The sequence below is a fragment of the Pholis gunnellus genome, assembly GCF_910591455.1.
Source record: "Pholis gunnellus genome assembly, chromosome: 3".
Taxonomy (NCBI): domain Eukaryota; kingdom Metazoa; phylum Chordata; class Actinopteri; order Perciformes; family Pholidae; genus Pholis; species Pholis gunnellus.
The window spans coordinates 10,542,950-10,560,863 of record NC_136529.1 but is presented as its reverse complement, the minus strand read 5'-3'; the positions used below and the strand labels follow the sequence as shown (position 1 = coordinate 10,560,863).

Sequence of the window (17,914 nt, the reverse complement as noted above, 5' to 3'; positions counted from 1 at the left end):
GCTGTGCTCAGATGTGTTCTTGAATGACTATGAAAAAAAATACTGTGATAATTCTTGATCGCTATCAAAATGAGGTTCATGTAAATAGTCATAAGAGACAGAGACCTTTCCACACAGTGCTGTAGTCAGTGCAAAGCCACAGTGTCAAATTAGTTCTCCTACCAAGAGCTGCAGCCTTCCTCTGTGTGAAACAGCTCAATAGTCGCAAAGAAAGTACCTCATTATACCCATGACAATGTGTATTTTACTACAGTGGCAGCGATTGAAAAAAAACCTCCTGCTTCTTGATCCCCTATCCTGAATTAGTAATGCAGAACTTTCCTTATAACTCTTCTTTGGGATTAGAGCCGAAGTGCAGCAGCAGCACTGAACTATGAATGTACCTCAGTTCCTCAAACAGGCAACTATTACAGATCTGTTAATAGATACAAACCAGCTGACTCGGGTTTCATTCAAAATAGTCGCCATCCTCAGTTATTAATACATCAGATATACTGTAATGTAGAGGGGGACTGCTGCACACACATTATAATTGAGCCTTACTCTTTTATCCCCTGTGAGTGTACCTTTTGCAAGAGCGAAGAACTTTCTGTTTTGCAGTTACAAACAACGCTGGAAAAAAAACAACAAAAAAACAAAAGTACAAAGCTGCTTCAGGAACACCTACAGTAAACATATGGAGTGCAAACTCTCTGTCTGGAAAGGCAATTACAAAATACATGTAATCTGAACACAAAAGATTCAAACACCGACAAGTCCTGAGTGTCTGTGTGTGGACCATGTGTGTGTGTGTCTGTGACTGCATTCTGCAGGTGTGGGAATACTGATATGCCACTATAAAGATTGTGTTGCTCATGACAAGGAAGAAAGTCCCTTGCAATACAGATTAATATTTAGTAGCACCCAGAAAGGATTTCTCAATCACTAAAAGCACAACTGAAAGTCTCCACTCAGCTCTTCAAACAACCATCTTACAAACTCCTGTCTGAACATCGGGCCTTCAGAATCCAAGCAGTCTATCACAAGACGGGGGATGATTTATCCACGGTCTCATTGTCATATACACAACATATATAAATGTATATAAAACTTATTTACATGCATCCTTCTCTGCTCCACTGTTGCCACGGCACCATGTGACTGGAATGCCTGTTTGGAAAAAGTTCAGTGTCAGTTTCATCTCAGGTATGTAGCTCCGTGTCTTACAGGAAGGCACAGAAAAATACCAAGTACCAAGGCAGCGAAGGAACAATACAGCGAGGGAGGTTGATCAGGCACCTTTGGTTTTAAGGTTTCGGGTGGGGATTCTTACAATTTGGAAACCTGTGATGGGATCACATCAATAGCTTTGTCTCAACTTGCAACCGAAATGCATTATTCCTGGTATCCAGTAGCAACAGACACCTTATGAGTTGCCTGGCTCAAATAAGGGCTAATGTGACGGATTTACGTATAAAGGCTTAGGCTGATGTATAAAACCGCCCAGAATAATGATCCATTATACGAAATGATCCATTCAAAAGTTTGTCTGTTTTACCCAAACTTAACATTCTTGCAATATCCCATAAGCAACAGTATTTGAGTGTTTTAAAGCCCATGCCGGTTACCCCTGAATACTGGGTTTCATACACTTCCAATGCGGGATCTCAATTAAAACATTAAGAACTGGCCAAGGCCTCTACTTGATTGCTAATCTGGGAAAAGTGTCCCAAAGTCTTCTTCTAAGACAGTGTGTTCAGGTATTTATTCTCCCCAGCCAGCGAAGTAAGCATGGACGTCATGTCGCCTACAGCCATGTTGGACAGACCAGAACCCGCAGCTAGGCTGACAGAGGTCTGGGGGGTGGTGAGGCGGGATGAGGCCTGGGAGGAAGACCCCGGCTGACCCTGAAGGGGATTGTTGATTGGGCTGTATGAGGAAGACTCCGCGTCATCAATGATGGAGGTGAAGTCTATGCGAGCATTATCCAGGTCCAGGTTTTCTAAGGCATTGGAGATGGGGCCAGATTCAGGATAAGGAGTCATAGGGGCAGGCTTTGTGCCACCTGTTGGGTCCAGGTTGGACCCCATACTGTGCTGCTGGTTGAGACAAGGTCCATTCTGGGGGTCCATGCGTTTGTCCATATCCATGCTTATCTGGCCTGAATAGTACATGTTGTTGTTGGAAGGAGAGAATATTTCATTTTGCTGGTGCTGTGGATGCTGAACTGGAGGAAGCCGGACCGCTCGCCTGGGGCTGGAAGTGGAGTGGACGGGGCTGAGGTGGGGTGGGCTACCCAGGTAGCTTCCTCCGACCTGTGACAGGCTGTTCTGGCGGCTGAGAGGCTTCCGTCCCTGAGGGGGCCTGGGGACCACCATCTCCTGGCCATAACATGAGCCTTGGAGACCTGTCAGCTGCTGCTCTTTAGGTGTCACAGAGCTGGGCCCTCTGCTCTGGGCCGGGGGGCTCATGACCAGGTTCTGGATGGGGTAGGACGGATAGGGCTGGCTTGGGTAAAGATTCTGGTTTTGGTGCTGTGGACTGTGCTGTATCATTGCTGTCTGGGCAATCATATTATCAGAGAGAGGAGGAGCTTTTATTCCACTCTGCTGTTGCTGTTCCTGTTGCTGCTCCCACATGAGTGCTTGCTGTGACTGTACATAGTTCCTCACCATCATCTCCTTCACCTGAATCATTGGGGTTTCTGACCTCTGGCCATCGGAGAGTGCAGTGCCAGCGCAGCCCAAGCTCAAGCCCTCTCCACTGGGGAAGGAGTTCAGGTTCTGCCCTTGAAAGTCACAGCTGGGATTGTTAGAGTTCCTCATCAGGACCTGGCCTGTTTGTTGTGGGTAACCCTGAGGTTGCTGGAGGAGCATCCGCTGCTGTTGGAGCTTTGCACTTTGACAGGCATTTCCGCCTCCCATCCCAGGGTGGAACTGCTGTTCTGGCTTGATGGTGAGTTTGTGGGTTCCATCAGGACTGTTGTAGAGGCCCGTCTGATTGTTGAAGTGGGCCTGTGTCTGTTGAGGCTGCAGGCTAGGATCTAAATACTGCATTCTTCGCTGGTTCTGGAGAGCATGGCTGGAAGTTTGGATTTGGCTGTGGGAATCGCTCCAAGGGCCTCCAGCGTCACCACCCTGGCCTGTGCTAGGGTAATGGGGGTCTGAGGGACTGAGCTGGCAGGTGCTCATACTGTACTCGGCCTGCTGGAGAAGTGTATTAGACATGCCCTCTGAGTGAATTGGCCGTGCTTGGCCCATTGGATTCCCACCAGCCCTGGAAGTGACGTCCACTCCCTGGTTCTGGTAGTGCCCCTGCATGTAACCCTGGTCTGGGCAGCTCAGAGAGTCATGGCTTGGGGACAGTTGGTTTCCAAGAGAACCTCCAACTCCTCCAAGAGTTTGATGCTGTTGCTGGTATCCCATGAAGCTCCTCTCTCCAGGGGGCATCATCATGGAACGATCCCTGCCATCAATAGGGGCAAGGTGAGGCTCCATACCCATGGCCTCCATCATTACATTCTCTGTGATGCTAGGTGGCCGAGGGGAGTACAGGTGGCGGGCAAGACTGGTGTCGGAGCCCCGGTGTTGCAGCGCATTCCTTCTGCCCATCATGGCTACATTATTAAGGCTATTGAAGCGCTTGGAGAGAGCTTGTGGATCTGCCACTGATCGAACCGGGTCACTGGCTCGCCTGCTGTTGTTACCTGGAGCCTGGTGAGGGTAGATAACACTGGTGCCATACTCTGTGTTGGCACTGTGCCTACGTGGACCACCTTGTTGAAGGAAAGGAGGCAGAGGCTGCCCCTGGTACTCACTCAAAATACCCCCTCTTCTTGCTGGAGTGCCTGGCTGCTCCATGTTGGGTAAAGGAGTAGGAGGTGGTCCACCAGTTGCTGCAGCATATTTGGCCTTTAGGCTGTATTGCTGGGCGGGTGTTAAATTAGGAAGCCCCGGCAATCCTCCTCCTCCGGGACATGGAGCGCCCCTGCGATTGGTCTCCGGAGACAGGGGGTCTCCCCCACTCTGCTCTGGGCTGAGGAGGTGACATCCTCCCCCTCCTCCCATTTGTGAGACCTCACTGGAGCGCCGGCTGGACAAGTACGGAGACACCATGGAGGACCGCCGGCTGACGGTATACGCAGAGCTTAGGCTGCTGGTGCCGCTACCTCTCCTGTCAGTGGAAGTGCAGCCAATCGATGTGCCACCTCCTAACTCGTGACTGGACAGCTCCATAACTCGGCGATTTGAGAGCAGTGGAGAAGGTGCACACATTCCCATATTCTCTCCTGGACCTGAAAGTGAACACCCAGAGGGAGAAAGCGGCTCAGAAGCAGTTCGTCAAAACAAACGAAGAATGTAAACTTAGATGTCTGATTGAAATCAAGCATAGGTCAGTTATGTTGTAATAAGTCATTCTTCAGCCAAGTTGAAATATTCTATTTTGTGCAACAATTCAGACTTCACCAATACAAGCTAAGACTATGTCCACAACAGAGTTCTGAATATCAGTCTGTTATTTCATCACGGAACATACCAGGAAGTGCAGGTAGCTTGTTACTGGCACACCGGCCGGGAGGGGTTGGCCTTCGGATTTGCTTCAGCTTGTCAATCTTCAGGTTCTCCAGCCTCTTCAAAGCCTGAACAGACATTCCCATTGTTCCTACACCTACCGGCTCCCCTCCTCCACCTGCAACTCCATCCTCCAGTGCTGTGAGATCCTCCAGACTGCCAGCTGCGTTTAGGTTCATCTCAACCCCGCTGTCGTTGTTGTTGGCGCTCCCCAGTGGAGAACGTTCGCTACTGCAGGATGATTGACCACCAGGGCTTGGCTGGGATTTCTGAAAGAAGTGATGGAATGTATTATCATGGCAACCTTTTTCGAACAAAACTATGAATGTGGTGAATTAACACTGGAACTTTGCTTAGTGTTTTATATTTAAAGGTTTCTTGGAGGCCATAAATAAATATGTATCACTCACCAAAGCAGTCTCAGGAGCCAACAGCTTGCAGTCCTCCCTGCGTGTCTCCTCTTTCTCCAGCAGTAGTTCAGAGCTCTGGCCTCCAGGGGTCATAGCTGAACCAGGCGGTCGAGGTCCTGTGTCTCCGCGATGCTTTTTGGTGATGTGGGCTTCAGGGCCGTGTACCGTCTTCACATGTTTACGCAAAGAGCTTGGATCTGTGTACCTCTTAGTGCAGCCGGGGATCTTGCATACATAAGGTTTCTGTAAAAAGAGCAAAGCATCTGTCAATACACACATTCTTGATTGTGTGTGCACAGTCTTGCGTACCAACATTTACTTTACTGCAACTTCTAAAAGTGTCTCTCATAAGTTTACCACTCTTGGCTCAATACAAACTAATGTTGGTGTATTTTTTTAATTGACAGAAAATGACATTATGGACATCCAAAATATTTGCAGAAGAGTGAATCTCTACAAGACTTTTTATTTTAACCAAATACAAAATCATAAAGCGATCATCTGTTTTCTTGGAATGATAAAGGTTTACTACAGGTTTAACAATGTACCCGACAAAGCCAGTTGTCAAGGTATTGTTCAAACTATTGTATTGTACTCTATTACTTTTCAGTGGTGCACACTGCGGTACCTCGTTGGAGTGAGTCCGGTTCTGGTGCTTGGCCCGGTCTGAAGCATTGGAGAAGGCCTTGTTGCAGCCTTCATGTTCACACACGTATGGTTTCTCACCAGTGTGAGAGCGCAGGTGGGTCTTCAAATTCTCCAGGCGAGAGTAGGCCTTATTACAGCCCTCGAACTAAAACAGAAAGACACACAATGCTTTTTTAGAACAACAGTCAAGTTCCAACAAAGAGCACAACTTCTAAAAGTCAAAGAAAAACATATAGAAACAGAGAGAAAGAAAGTACATAGACTGAGACTAAAGATACACTCACAGTGCACTTATGTGGCTTCTCTCCTGTGTGTCTGCGCATATGAACCACCAGCATGTACTGGGCTTTGAAAGGCCTCTGTTCTCGAGAGCATTCCTGCCAGTGACACACAAACTCCTTCTTTTCTCCATGGATGTGCTCATTGTTGATGTGCTGTTAAATAGAGATTCCCATTAATAATCAAATTGTTCTCCCGTAGATACCTTTTTGTTAAAAATTCTGTATTTTTCTTGCTTTTATGTCTCTTAGTCAGTTGATCTATGTCTTACATGAACTAGCTGGTCTTGCGTGTCAAATTCCTTGCTGCAGCTCTCCCAGTGACAGTTGGTTTCGTAGATGGCCTCTGGTTCAGGCTTCCCGTCCTCCTTGTCCAAGTCATCTCTGCCGTCCAGTAGACCCAGGAGAGGGTCCTGATGAAACACATAGGTTCAAACCAGAAGTTTATGGCTCAAGATGAAGGAATTTATGTTTTTTGGGCTTGCGTGTCATTTGGAGGGGATAATACCTGGTCAACAATAGACTTTCAGGATCTAAAACATCTTTCTGAGAGGATTACCAAACATGAAAGCAGCAGGACAACGTGGTAAAACAAACGGGGAATTAGGCGGCAGCATAACGGCAAGTTGAGGAGAACAGGTGTGTGCTCAGTCGGATTGATTATCACTTGTGTTAAACTGTTTTAAAAATGTGAAACAGCACGATGTGACAAATTTTCCCACCCAAAATCGCCACTGTGTACAAACATGAATCTACATATCAGCTATCAGCCAGTCCTGTTCTGCTGTGGTGAACTAGTGCTGCATAAAAGCAGATAAAGAAAATAAAGTGCTTTCTTTGCACGCTGACTATAAGACCTAGAAAATGGTCAGCAACACCTGCAATATTTATCAGTCAAATATGAGCATTTTATACGGCAGAGTATTTTACAAATCCAATGCCAAAAATGTAAATGTGTAAAGGTGAAAACTTCTTGTGAGAATAAGAGCGTTTCTGCACCTGAGTGCCAGTGGAAGAAGGACTGGCCACATCTCCCTCTGACCTCTCCTCCAGGCTCTTTACATTCATGCCATCCATCACACCTCCCAGCCCTGGCTCTGTCTTCAGCTACAAAACACAAAAACACACATCATATCACCTTTTTGATTCTGTCCCTCAGAGAGATGAACATTCATAAAATGAACACAGATTTGTAATCCTCCCTGTCATAGACCTGTCTCAGCTTCCTATTCCCTCTTCCCATCCATCCTCTCTGCACTGATACCGAATTGCTTCGAGTGCTTTGTAAAGTGAGCGAGAGGGCTGTCTTACGTGTCCATGCTTGGGTGGAGCGTGGAGCCGAGGATTGTGGGGCGGTAAGCGGGAAGCTTGGCAGGGACCTGGTGTGTGTCCTCCCAGAAGCGTCCCCCCGCCTCCTCCATACATGGACATTTGTTGCCTGGATTGGCAGTTTATATTGCTGGAATAACCGAGGGACGGGCTGCAGAGTAACAGAGAAAACAATAATAAGACAACTTTAGGAGAATAAAAGGGACTGGTGAGATATTCATATCATGGGCGTATGAACACCGGTAATATCGTTTTCTCTTAATACGGAAATATGTTAGCTCAGCCTCAGGCTAGATGGTGTTTGAAAGTAGAAGAGGATGTTAGGTGATACATATTGGCGAGCTGATGTGGCCAAATGAGGGGAGAGAATAGCATCAAACGTCATGCCTCAAAGTAAAATATTGTATATTATGATGCTATTTTAAAATCAGGGAATGTGCAGCAGATGCTTTGAATCCATTACCTTGAACATTACTAGTCTGAAGTAACGGATATTGCTTTTGGTGGAATGGTGAAATATCTGACCTCATGGCGCTCACAGAGAGATGGCCATAGGAACTGGCCCCGTTAGGGTTGCAGCGAGCGTTGACGAAGGCCACCAGGGAGTTGGGCGATGTTCGGATCACTGTCTGCAGGTCTACACTGGCATCAGACAGCGGAGAGATGGACAGAGCTCTCTTTTTACTCAGCTTCAGCATGGAACGAGGTGTGGAGAACCTCGAGCCTGAAGGGGAACAGAGGACAGCAAGAAGAGCAGGGTTAGCGTTGATGGTAAAAAAAATCTTTTAAGAGACCTGATTTGCATTCAAAGGAAACGGTGGGGAATGTTAACTTACCATCACCTGAGCCAATCTGATCAGAGCCAGGCTGGAACTGGCAGAAGTTGTGATGAGAGGACATCATGTTGTTCTGGTTACAGTAGGGGGTGCTATTGCCACCTGTTGGACATAAAGGACAGACAGAAACACTGAAACACACCACTGCAAAGATTCACATGAACATCTCTCCGTGTGTTAGCAGTGTAGCCCTGTGTGTGCACATGTTTTAAACATCATGTTTACCTGCAGCCTTGTGCATCTAACACGAGCTGAATGGTCGAGCAAGAAGGGATAGACACTTACATTGAGGTTGGCCACACGCCAATCAGTCATTTAAAGGTTTACTGTAGGTACAGCAGCAAGAAGCACTTGCTTTTAGGTAATGACAAGTGAGGAAGAGCAACAATTAACTGCCCTGCAATGTTTTATGGTCTAGACTCTTTCCTCTTATTTTTTATTTTTTAGAGGAAACGAGACAAAATATGGATAAGCTGGTAAAGTTAGTGAAGTAGAATTGACACAAAGAGACTGTAACAGTAATCCGCTGGCATGTCTTCATTATTCATACTTTGATTCACTATTTACATATTAGTAAATGTTCTGTCCAGTGACGCTTCTCTCCCGGGTGCAGCTGGTGCAGGGTAACCCAAATTAAATATAATAAAAAATACAAGCGCCCACCAGGGTTCTGGTATAGACACTATCTTATTGACAAATTACATTTCAAAATAAGAAAGAGCGAACTATGCGTTCCGTATTTTGCTTCATCCGATTTGCTTCAAGTGAATTAAGTGAGTGATTAAAATTAGCCCAAGCTGCCGTTTCTCTGAGTAACAGATTATATCTCAGCAGTACAACCGGCCTTCTGTTGAATGGATCTTTCCTTTTGTAGAAACCTGGGTAGTCTCTGTTTCTTCCTCGGTCTCTCAGGTATCTTTAAGTCCAAATCAGTAGCAGCTGTGAGATTAAGGAGATGTAAAAGATACTCTGACTCACCCTCTGTGGGCGGCATGCCCCTGTGGCCCATCATACTGTGTGGCGGCGGGGCCTGAGGGGGCCTCATATATTGATCCATGCAGTGGCCAACCCCCTGTCCTGGTCCTGATCCATGAGTCATACTGGGAGTCATGGGATTATACATAGCGCGGCAGTCCTGGGGAGGGCCGTTGAGGAGCGGTGCACGCAGCGAGGACACATCACTGTAGGGCGACTGGTCTGATGGGACTAGGCTGCAGATATCATAGAAATGTATTAATAATCTGAAATGATTGCAAAAAAAAAATGGCAACTGTAAAAAGACATGATAGAAAGTAGAAAGTGCTGCAAAAAAAAGAGCAGATTTGGGCTTGAAACATTACTCTTTTTTAACGAAATAGAAAGGTAAAGAGTGTCAGAAAGCATCACAGAGGAACATATTAAGTAGTGGTAGGTGTGCAGATTTGGGACCCTAAAGTAAGTAAATAAATGGGAAAAATACACCTTGAAATAATATTGTAGTTTTGTCTGTTTTCTGAGTCACTTTTGGGCCTAGATAAATGCCAAAATATTGTGCCAATTGAAAAGCTTCTATAAAAATGCATAGTGACTTTTCAGAGGTGGTGCACGGAGGGAAGCACCGCCTTGTGCCGTCTGGTGCTCGCCACTAGATGGAGTATAGCCCTCATGTTGGTCTTCACTGTGGACACTTACTCATCTGGGTTTTCCCCTACCAAACTAGAGAAGGGGAGCTTCAATGAAACTTTCCAGTGCTCACATGAATTTCAATGTTTTCTCTGACCTTCCCTCAGTCTCACTGGTCAGTTAAAAATCTGTCTCTCCTCTTCTTTTTCTCCTCGTCTCTGTCCCTCTCGCTCCTCTCCTAAAAAAAAAAAAGGGGCAGACTTCATCTATCCACCTCCTCCTAAGTCGTCCTTTCAGGTCTTTAATTCTTTCACCACAACGTGTATTCCACACAGGAGCTTAATCTGTCCCCTCTAATCCACTGTGCTGGTTCCCCCCGACTCTACCTCTCCCTCCCATTCTCCCTTTCTCTTCTCCCATTCACCCCTTCTGTTCCACTTCTCCGTTTCTCCCCCTCCCTCTCTCTCTCTCTCTGTTACTTTCTATCTCCTCTTCCTCTCCCTCCTGCTCCTCTGTCTTTCTCCGTCCTGACAAGCCACCTTTCTCTCCATCTCTCTCTGTTTCTCCCTCACTCTGGGGTAACCTGAGCGGGGCGCGAGGCAGTCATGCAGAGCGCAGCGGGGCCTGGTCAGCCTGTAATTAGCAGCTGTCAGAGAGAGGCCGAGTCCACCCGCAACCTGGGTGGCATGTGGAAGGGAGGGAGGAGAGGGGGGAGGAGTGAGGGACTGAGCTAGCACTGCGTCCACAACAATTGCAGCGAGACCTGCAACCTCAGAATATCTGTGGGATTAAAATAGGTACAGTTTCTAAACAGCCAGCCTGGCTCTGTCCACAGATAGAGAATGTATTGTCACGATGTCGACCCTGTACAGAAACAACAATTTGTGATTTTAGGAGGAGCGCTAAGAATTTTGGCCGTGCGCAGTGACTGTGCACAACTGGTTGAAGTCTTGTTATCGCAGTGAGTTTGCCAGGTTTTAGACCATTGTGCGGACCATATCTGTCAACACACGCAATAGAAGTGCTGGCTGGTTGGATGAACTGTAAACCAGGATTAATCTGCTGGGCCTATACGGTGACTGATTTCTCTCACAGATATACCGTCAGTGTTGTATTTTTTGGCATATTTTTGGTCTCAATTTTGCACTGAAAGTTTGCCTGAAAAGACATTATTTTCAGAAACGGCTGTGTGTGTTTAGGTCTGTCACGATATTACTAATAATTCCGTTGGACGATATATCATCCAAGAAATAATTGCGATGAATGATTTTTATTGTCATGTCATTTCATGCCACTGATATAATGATTATATAATGGCATATATAATAATGCAGGTACAAAGAGCAATGCAATTTGAAGTCTTAATAATAAAGTAAATAAATTTTAAAAAACTAAATAAAACCGCACAACCAAAACAGTGAATAAAATGGTCTTTTCGGCTGTTATGAAAATGTGCGATGCCTGAAGTTTGGACAGTGCCGACCTCCCTTCTATGTGCTAAAATAGACTAAGATAACCACTTACCATTGAGAGTGGTATAGATCATCTCATTGATAAAATAAGTTTGATCTCATCTTACTCTTGAAGAAATAAGCAAATTTCCCAAAATGTTGCACTATTACTTATATTTCTGAAACCATGACAAATGGAGGTTCAAATGCAGCCACAGAGCGATGAGTGAGCAATGAGCCAACTACTGTCTTACCCTCTGGAGGGCTGGCTGGGTGAGGTCTCGTAGTGGTACAGCCCCTGGTGTGGCTGCATGTCCACTGGCATTGGAGCTCCGAGACCTACTGCTCCCCGTACAGCCTGGACCTGACACACAGAGACAAGGACACGGTTAGGGTGAAATGAGGAAACCCAAACAAACCCCACCAAACTAAACTAAACTGCTCTGCAGAGAGAAGGCAAATGGACAAAAACAATTGTGGTTAGGGTGGAGAAAAAAAGAAAAGAAGAGGTTGTTAATAACAGACCAGACCAAGCAGTTCAAGAGTAAAACAAGCTCCCTGTGAACAGCTTGAGTCATACTTATTCTAAACAAAGCCAGAACAAAGTACTAAATGCATTACTCAAGTAAAAGTAAAAATGTAAAAACCACAGTGGAAATAAAGTTTAACATAGTAAAAATACGTCCTGCAGTCTTGCATTCAAATATAACTTGCAGACAGTAAAATACAGGTTAGAAGTCACATTCAGTAAAGAATAAAAACCCAACAGCACTTACAGTGAGCCATGTTAAGGGTGGTGCTACACCTGCTTCAATCCATCATATTTCATTTCATTAGTTTATGTTTGGAATAATAAATATTAATTGCAAAGTGTTTCGTAATTACAGGTATGTTCACAGTTAATGTGATTTAAAAGTCAGTTATGAGGTGGTTTAAGTGTAGATTTATGTCTGAGAATTGAGTTTCCTTTGAGAGAAAACTATATATAATAAATAAATAAATAAATAAATATAAGCACCTAAAGCTCCATTTGGATAAATGAAACATTTATAAATACATATGATCTCATAAATTAACATTAATGTCCCCTAAATAGCAACATAAAATGGTGTAAGCGCTACAAATTGAACTTTAAAAGCAGGTCATGTGATGGTACTGATGTGCCCTGATACACTCCCACAGATTAGACAAAACCCTGTGACACAAACAGTGGGCTTGGCCGTAATCTCTCTTCTCTAAACAAAGTTGTGCACCTCAAACACTGCTGACTGACACTAAAAACCCGCCGCACCTTCCCATCCTGGAAAGAAACGATCGCCGTGGAAAAGACCTGCAGAAGAAGAAAATCTGGGTTTTGCCTCAAAGCTTAAAAAAAAGAAAGAAATAGTGGCGATAGTGGCAACAGAAACGGAGAAAAATGACAGTAGAACAAAGCGATCTTTTGTATGAACCTCATATTGAGATGGTATCTTTCAGCAGCAGTGCATGTGTAAGGTAATTCTAGCTGAGAGATCTTGGGAACAAGCACCTGCTTATTACATCCAACCACATCAGTGCAGGTACTAATAGTCGGGACTGTGGGCTCTTACATGCTTACACAGGTAATTAGGACAAAGACAATACTGTACACGATGATGTCATATAATCATTTTTGCGTCAATATTGTTTTACCCTTTTAATCCTAAACATGCTTGTCTATTTATTTTTGGGGGATGATCTGTAGTAATAATAAAAATAAATAAATGCAACATTAAATGTTTACATTGATTTGAAGAAAAAAAAGAGTTAACAAATCTGACTAGTTTGCATTATTATTTTACTCTACACTTAAGTCCTTGCCATGCATGCAGAAGCAGAAATATTCCATTGCTGCTGTTCATGTGACAAGTGCTTAAACCCAGACTGGGAAAGCTCCTGTCCACTGCAGATGAAAGCTCTGTTGCCGGGCCTGTTATGTAGCAGCACAAGTGTTAAAAGGGCAGTAGGGACCTATTTAAGCCCACAAGCCACCAGGGGGATTTGATACGCAAAGTTAGCGAGTGGCTAAATGATGGGGGCGGTCCGTGGCTAATTGCATATATTCAGCGCCTGCTTCGGATGCGTGTATGATAATTAGCCGGAAGTGCTAAATAGAGATCTCGCCGAGCACCTCAGCTGTCCAGAACTCATAAATACCGAGAAGGGGGTCGCCAGACAGCCTGTCACAAACACACACACACACACACACATACACATACACACACACACACACACACACACACACCTGTCAGTCTCGCCAGGGGGTAGCATAATAATCTAGTGGCCACCAAGTCTGCAGAGAATGTGTGTGTGTGTGAAAGACTGAATATACCGAAGCAGTTTGTACTGTGAAAGCACAGTAGCAGGTGTGTATGAGAAGGGAGTTTTGGAGACAAGTGTATTTGCAGTGCTGTGTGTGTGTAAGTGTGTGTGTGTGTGTGTGTGTGTGTGTGTGTGTGTGTGTTCGAGAGAGAGAGAGAGTGTGTTTGACATGATAAATGGTGGTGCATCTCGGAGTAAGAGTGAATAATGTATGAGACCACCTGCGCATGAGCAAGCTGGAAATCTTTTTGCGAGCGTTTCTCCAGGGAGCGAGGCAGCGAGTGAGTGTGTGAGTGTTACTGTTGTATTGCTCCGTGTAGACACACTCATTGGTGTGTTGAGTAATTCATCTGCATGGTACATGCCGAGTGTGCTCTTAGTCCGTGAATTACTGTAAGGCAAGCGCAAACATAGAATAAGTCAACAGAATTCATGTTTGCCAAGTCTGAGCATCCCGGTCTTCTAAAAAAGCAGTTGATGTACTAAATATGTGCAGTTAATACGACACAGGGATGCACAATGAAATGCAGTAGTAGCCCATTTTAGACACAAGAAAAACATGACAAACAAAACAAAAACAGCAGAGCATTCCTGAAGTGCAATTTTTTTGAATTTGCATCAGTAGGAATGTACCTAGGCCTATGGACTGTATGTGTGCATGTATGTATTTCTATATCTATACAGCGTGTAAGCACACATACAGTAGATGGGTGATTATATACAGTGCATGCACGGTGCTGATACAGGTGCCGTGGCATTGTGCTATTTTAGGTCAATATCTTGTGAGAAACTCTCATGGAGTTTGCTTCCCGGTGTAATTTTGTGGTGCTGGGTTTTAGAGGGATGGGGCAGAAACATATTAAAAACCCCAAGGCCATAAATCAAACGGCTAACCAAACAAGTCTGCTCCGCTGCGGCACAGTGAGCTGGGCAGGAACCAAGGAGCGGAGGATGAGGACAGGATGTCCAGCCACTTTCTACACCCAAAACCTCTCCATTCACACACTCCAGCTTCACACGCCTGCAGCATCACCGCCCCTTACAAGTTAGCCACACCTAAAACAAGACATCTCGAACCTCACACAACCACTTTGTCCTCAACGTCATCAACCGTACTCGGGAACATGATGAAACCAGTGGGGAAAAGGCCGTGAATGTAGCATTAGTATGTGGCAAACAGTAGACTTTAATCGGAAGACTTGCATGCTTTGCAGAAATGAAGCTATTAAATGTTTTAAATAAATATATTAATCATTTATAAAAATAAAAAAAAATGAATGATGACAAAAAGCCATCAAGATCACAGACGTCAGTGATGTCGAATAGACTAATTTAATTGACTGAGCAATAAATTAATACAATTATTTCAGTGTGTGAGGTTCGTTGTATTGGTGCACTAGCAGAATATAGAAAATCAAAGAAAAAAAAAAATACAAAAAAGGGGCTGGAAGATCACATCTTTTGGTGTATGAAGACCCCAAAGTGACCTCCACAATATCACCAAACAAGAAATGTAGCGTTTACAGCAGGGATTCTCAAAGCGGGGTTTGTGACGCCCCGGTGGGCGATTACCACAGATCGGTGAGCGGCGACAGTTGCGGGTCAATTTATAGCCCCACAACGTAAACAAGGTGTACGTGTGTCCGCGCTCAAAGCAACAGTCTTCACGCCTCCTCTTTTTGTACAGGATGAAATGTTGGTTAGAGAGCAAGCAGAGAGGACAGCAGCAGAAGAGAGCTGGAGGAGCACCATGTTCATCATGTGGTGTAAAATACAATGTTTGTGGGTGTTGTTCTTTTGTGTTAGGGTATCAAAGCTCTGTATGATTAGGCATTAGACATGTTTGTGCTCAAACCACCTCTGAGGGAAGGTTGCAAGTCTCTGGCATCGTTATTTTGGGTGTTACAGGTGAAATCTTTGGGAACCTATGTTTTAAAGCATGGCTCCGAGGCACCAGAGAGACAAACTCATGGATTTCTTCTTTTTCTCCTTGCTGGAGGATAGTATCTTGGATGTATATTAGCTGAGTTTACCTCAGTTACTGGATATTTCTAAACAAGCCCAAGAGGTCCCGACTGTGGTCTAGCCTCATAAATTTCCATTCCAGCTTCCCGACTTACTCACCAACCAAACAGCAGCTTACCACCAATAAATAAAATACGGCTTCGTATCCCTAGTGATCTATTACTCATTCACTGTCAGAAACCCAACACTGTAAAGCAGATACTAACTACAACTGCAGAGCTAACATATTCTTTGTCCTATAAATCAAAAGTTGGATTCAAGAAATAAACCCTTACTCAGTTCAACACACAGCTGTTTTTGTTGCTACAGCCTCACTGGGTCTGGTATGACCTGTAGCTTTAAGTGGCTAATGTTAGCTAACTTTCGGTAGAGCAACACTATTTACACTTTGTTTTGCACCACTTGTTACAGGACAATACAAATGCTGACAAAGTGTAATTGTAGCACAAGTAGAAAAGTCTAATTCTACCAAATCAACCAAAGTTAGCTCACATTAGCCACCATGAGCTACTGGTCATACCAGACCAAGTAAGGCTGGAAAAAATGTGTTATTTACTCTTTCAAAAGTAAGATGGTCTCACTTTAAGTTGTATTTAATGGCTTAGCAAGCGTGGCTATGATTTCTGATGACATTAAAAGTGTAATATTATCACCGTAAGCTTCACAGACGAAGTAGCCGTCTTGTAGCAGGGCTTCGACTGCATCAGGTGACTTTTGGTACCTATTTGTCCCACAGACGTCAGTTCTCAGGTGATAGTTTGTGTTTGTGGTCTACAAAGAGAAACATTGTTTGGTCTTGCAGGGTTTGGCCATTTGTGACATTCCCATAAAGCGCCAGTCCTCCTCCCTCTGAGGAAGTCTCCAGAGAGGACAGACATTTCCACAGGTCACTGGTTGTGTCAGACAAAAGGCCTGATCCAGGCCCACTCCACTCGGCTGCTCCACTCCTTTACTCTTGGGTGTAACACTAAACTGGGGCTCACACATGCCGCCCCCCCCCCCCCCTCCGATGTAGAAAGAGGCATTTAATGACAGCCCCTCTCCTCTTAACCTCATTTCTTCTCTACTCTCAGATGGGAATGGGAGTATACAGTGCGTGTTTGCTGGATAAACTCTTACTTACAGCCTGAATCACACTCTGCACACATCTTTGGAGCATGTCCTGCAGTGTAAACACCCATCTGAAACTATTTTGTCCCCGTGTTTCTCCCCCACCCTCCACTCATTCTGCCTGATCCATTGCTCTCTATCTCTGGCTCTCTATCTCTCTCTCCCTCTCTTCCTCTTCTCCCCCGCTGCCTCCACCCTCTCCCTCATTCCCTCTCTCCCGGCTCATTCCTGCTCTTGCGACCTCTCCCTCGCCCCTCCCCCTCCTGGCGGAGCTGCAGTCGAGGTGGGTGTTCTCTGGCTGTTATGACTTGAGAGACGATAATGGCAGCTATAATGTAGCCAGCCGTTCCTGATGTGGCTGGGCTTGTGGGGGATTCTGTTGTGTTAGGGCTGGAGACCGAGCGAGGGGAGGGAGGGGTGAGGAAGGCGGGACTCGGGCCGTCAGCCAACCAAAGTCCAGATCCTACCTCATTTTCTTTTAAATTTTCTTCTCTTTTCTTTCTCTCTCTCCTCACCCACCAACCTTTTCGAGACCTGTTGTTTTCCTTCGGTGGTAAACTTTGTTTTTAAATTCTGGCTTTGTTTTTGTAACCCCCCCTCACCCCCTACACCCAACCCAGCCCCGACTCTCCTCCTTCCCTGCTTTTCTCCCCCACACACCCTCCGTTGTGTTTTTACCCCTTTTACCCAGACTTTGTGAATTCCTCACAGCTGCTGTAATTTGATGGGGGCTAATGGTGTGACCACCGAAAGGCCACAGGGCTGGAGACATCACTGTAATGTACAATAAGCCCTATTCACTGACCTGCTGCAGGGAAGATTAATGTCATATCTACTTGAACAGCTACTTTGAGTTGCCTTTAAACAGCTTTGATTGTTCTTCCGCCAAGATGGACAACTTCAAAAGATACCGAACTAAAATAAGCATCAATGTGAGCAGGTAAACAATAGGTATGTACAGGGCTGGTCAATAATTCAATATACATCTTTATAGTCTTACAGTGCTATTGTGATGATGTAATACAAACCTGTGCTGCCCAAATTGTCCGGGCTACAGATGAAAATAAGTTTAGGACTTTATCGTCTGATGTGTTGTAATTTCATAATGAGTGATGTCTATTTCACGCCCAGTAGACAGTGTGTAGGAAAATACATCATCATGCATCTAAAAAAAGTATTGAATTTCTGCACTGAGTTTATTTAAAATACATTTAGGTCATGAGGGTTTACATGAGGGGTTAGGGTTCCATACATCTAGTGCTGACAGTGTTCAGTAATTCAATATTTTCTTGAGAAAATTGTAGTTAATGAAATAACTTGTTTGACACATTTAAA

At 44.9% G+C, this 17,914-nt stretch overlaps 1 protein-coding gene across 1 annotated transcript; it reads right to left on the bottom strand.

The window, feature by feature from the left end:
• Nucleotides 1-666: 666 nt before the first annotated feature.
• On the bottom strand, nucleotides 667-11,429 carry gli1 (GLI family zinc finger 1; the record flags this gene model as incomplete). Its single annotated transcript, XM_079156998.1, has 12 exons — nucleotides 667-4,273; nucleotides 4,516-4,819; nucleotides 4,961-5,203; nucleotides 5,589-5,753; nucleotides 5,893-6,042; nucleotides 6,159-6,299; nucleotides 6,886-6,993; nucleotides 7,198-7,366; nucleotides 7,741-7,939; nucleotides 8,052-8,153; nucleotides 9,030-9,262; nucleotides 11,359-11,429. 12 exons carry the CDS (start codon nucleotides 11,427-11,429, stop codon nucleotides 1,722-1,724), a joined length of 4,437 nt encoding a protein of 1,478 aa, XP_079013124.1. The 3' UTR covers nucleotides 667-1,721.
• Between the last annotated feature and the right edge of the window lie 6,485 nt (nucleotides 11,430-17,914).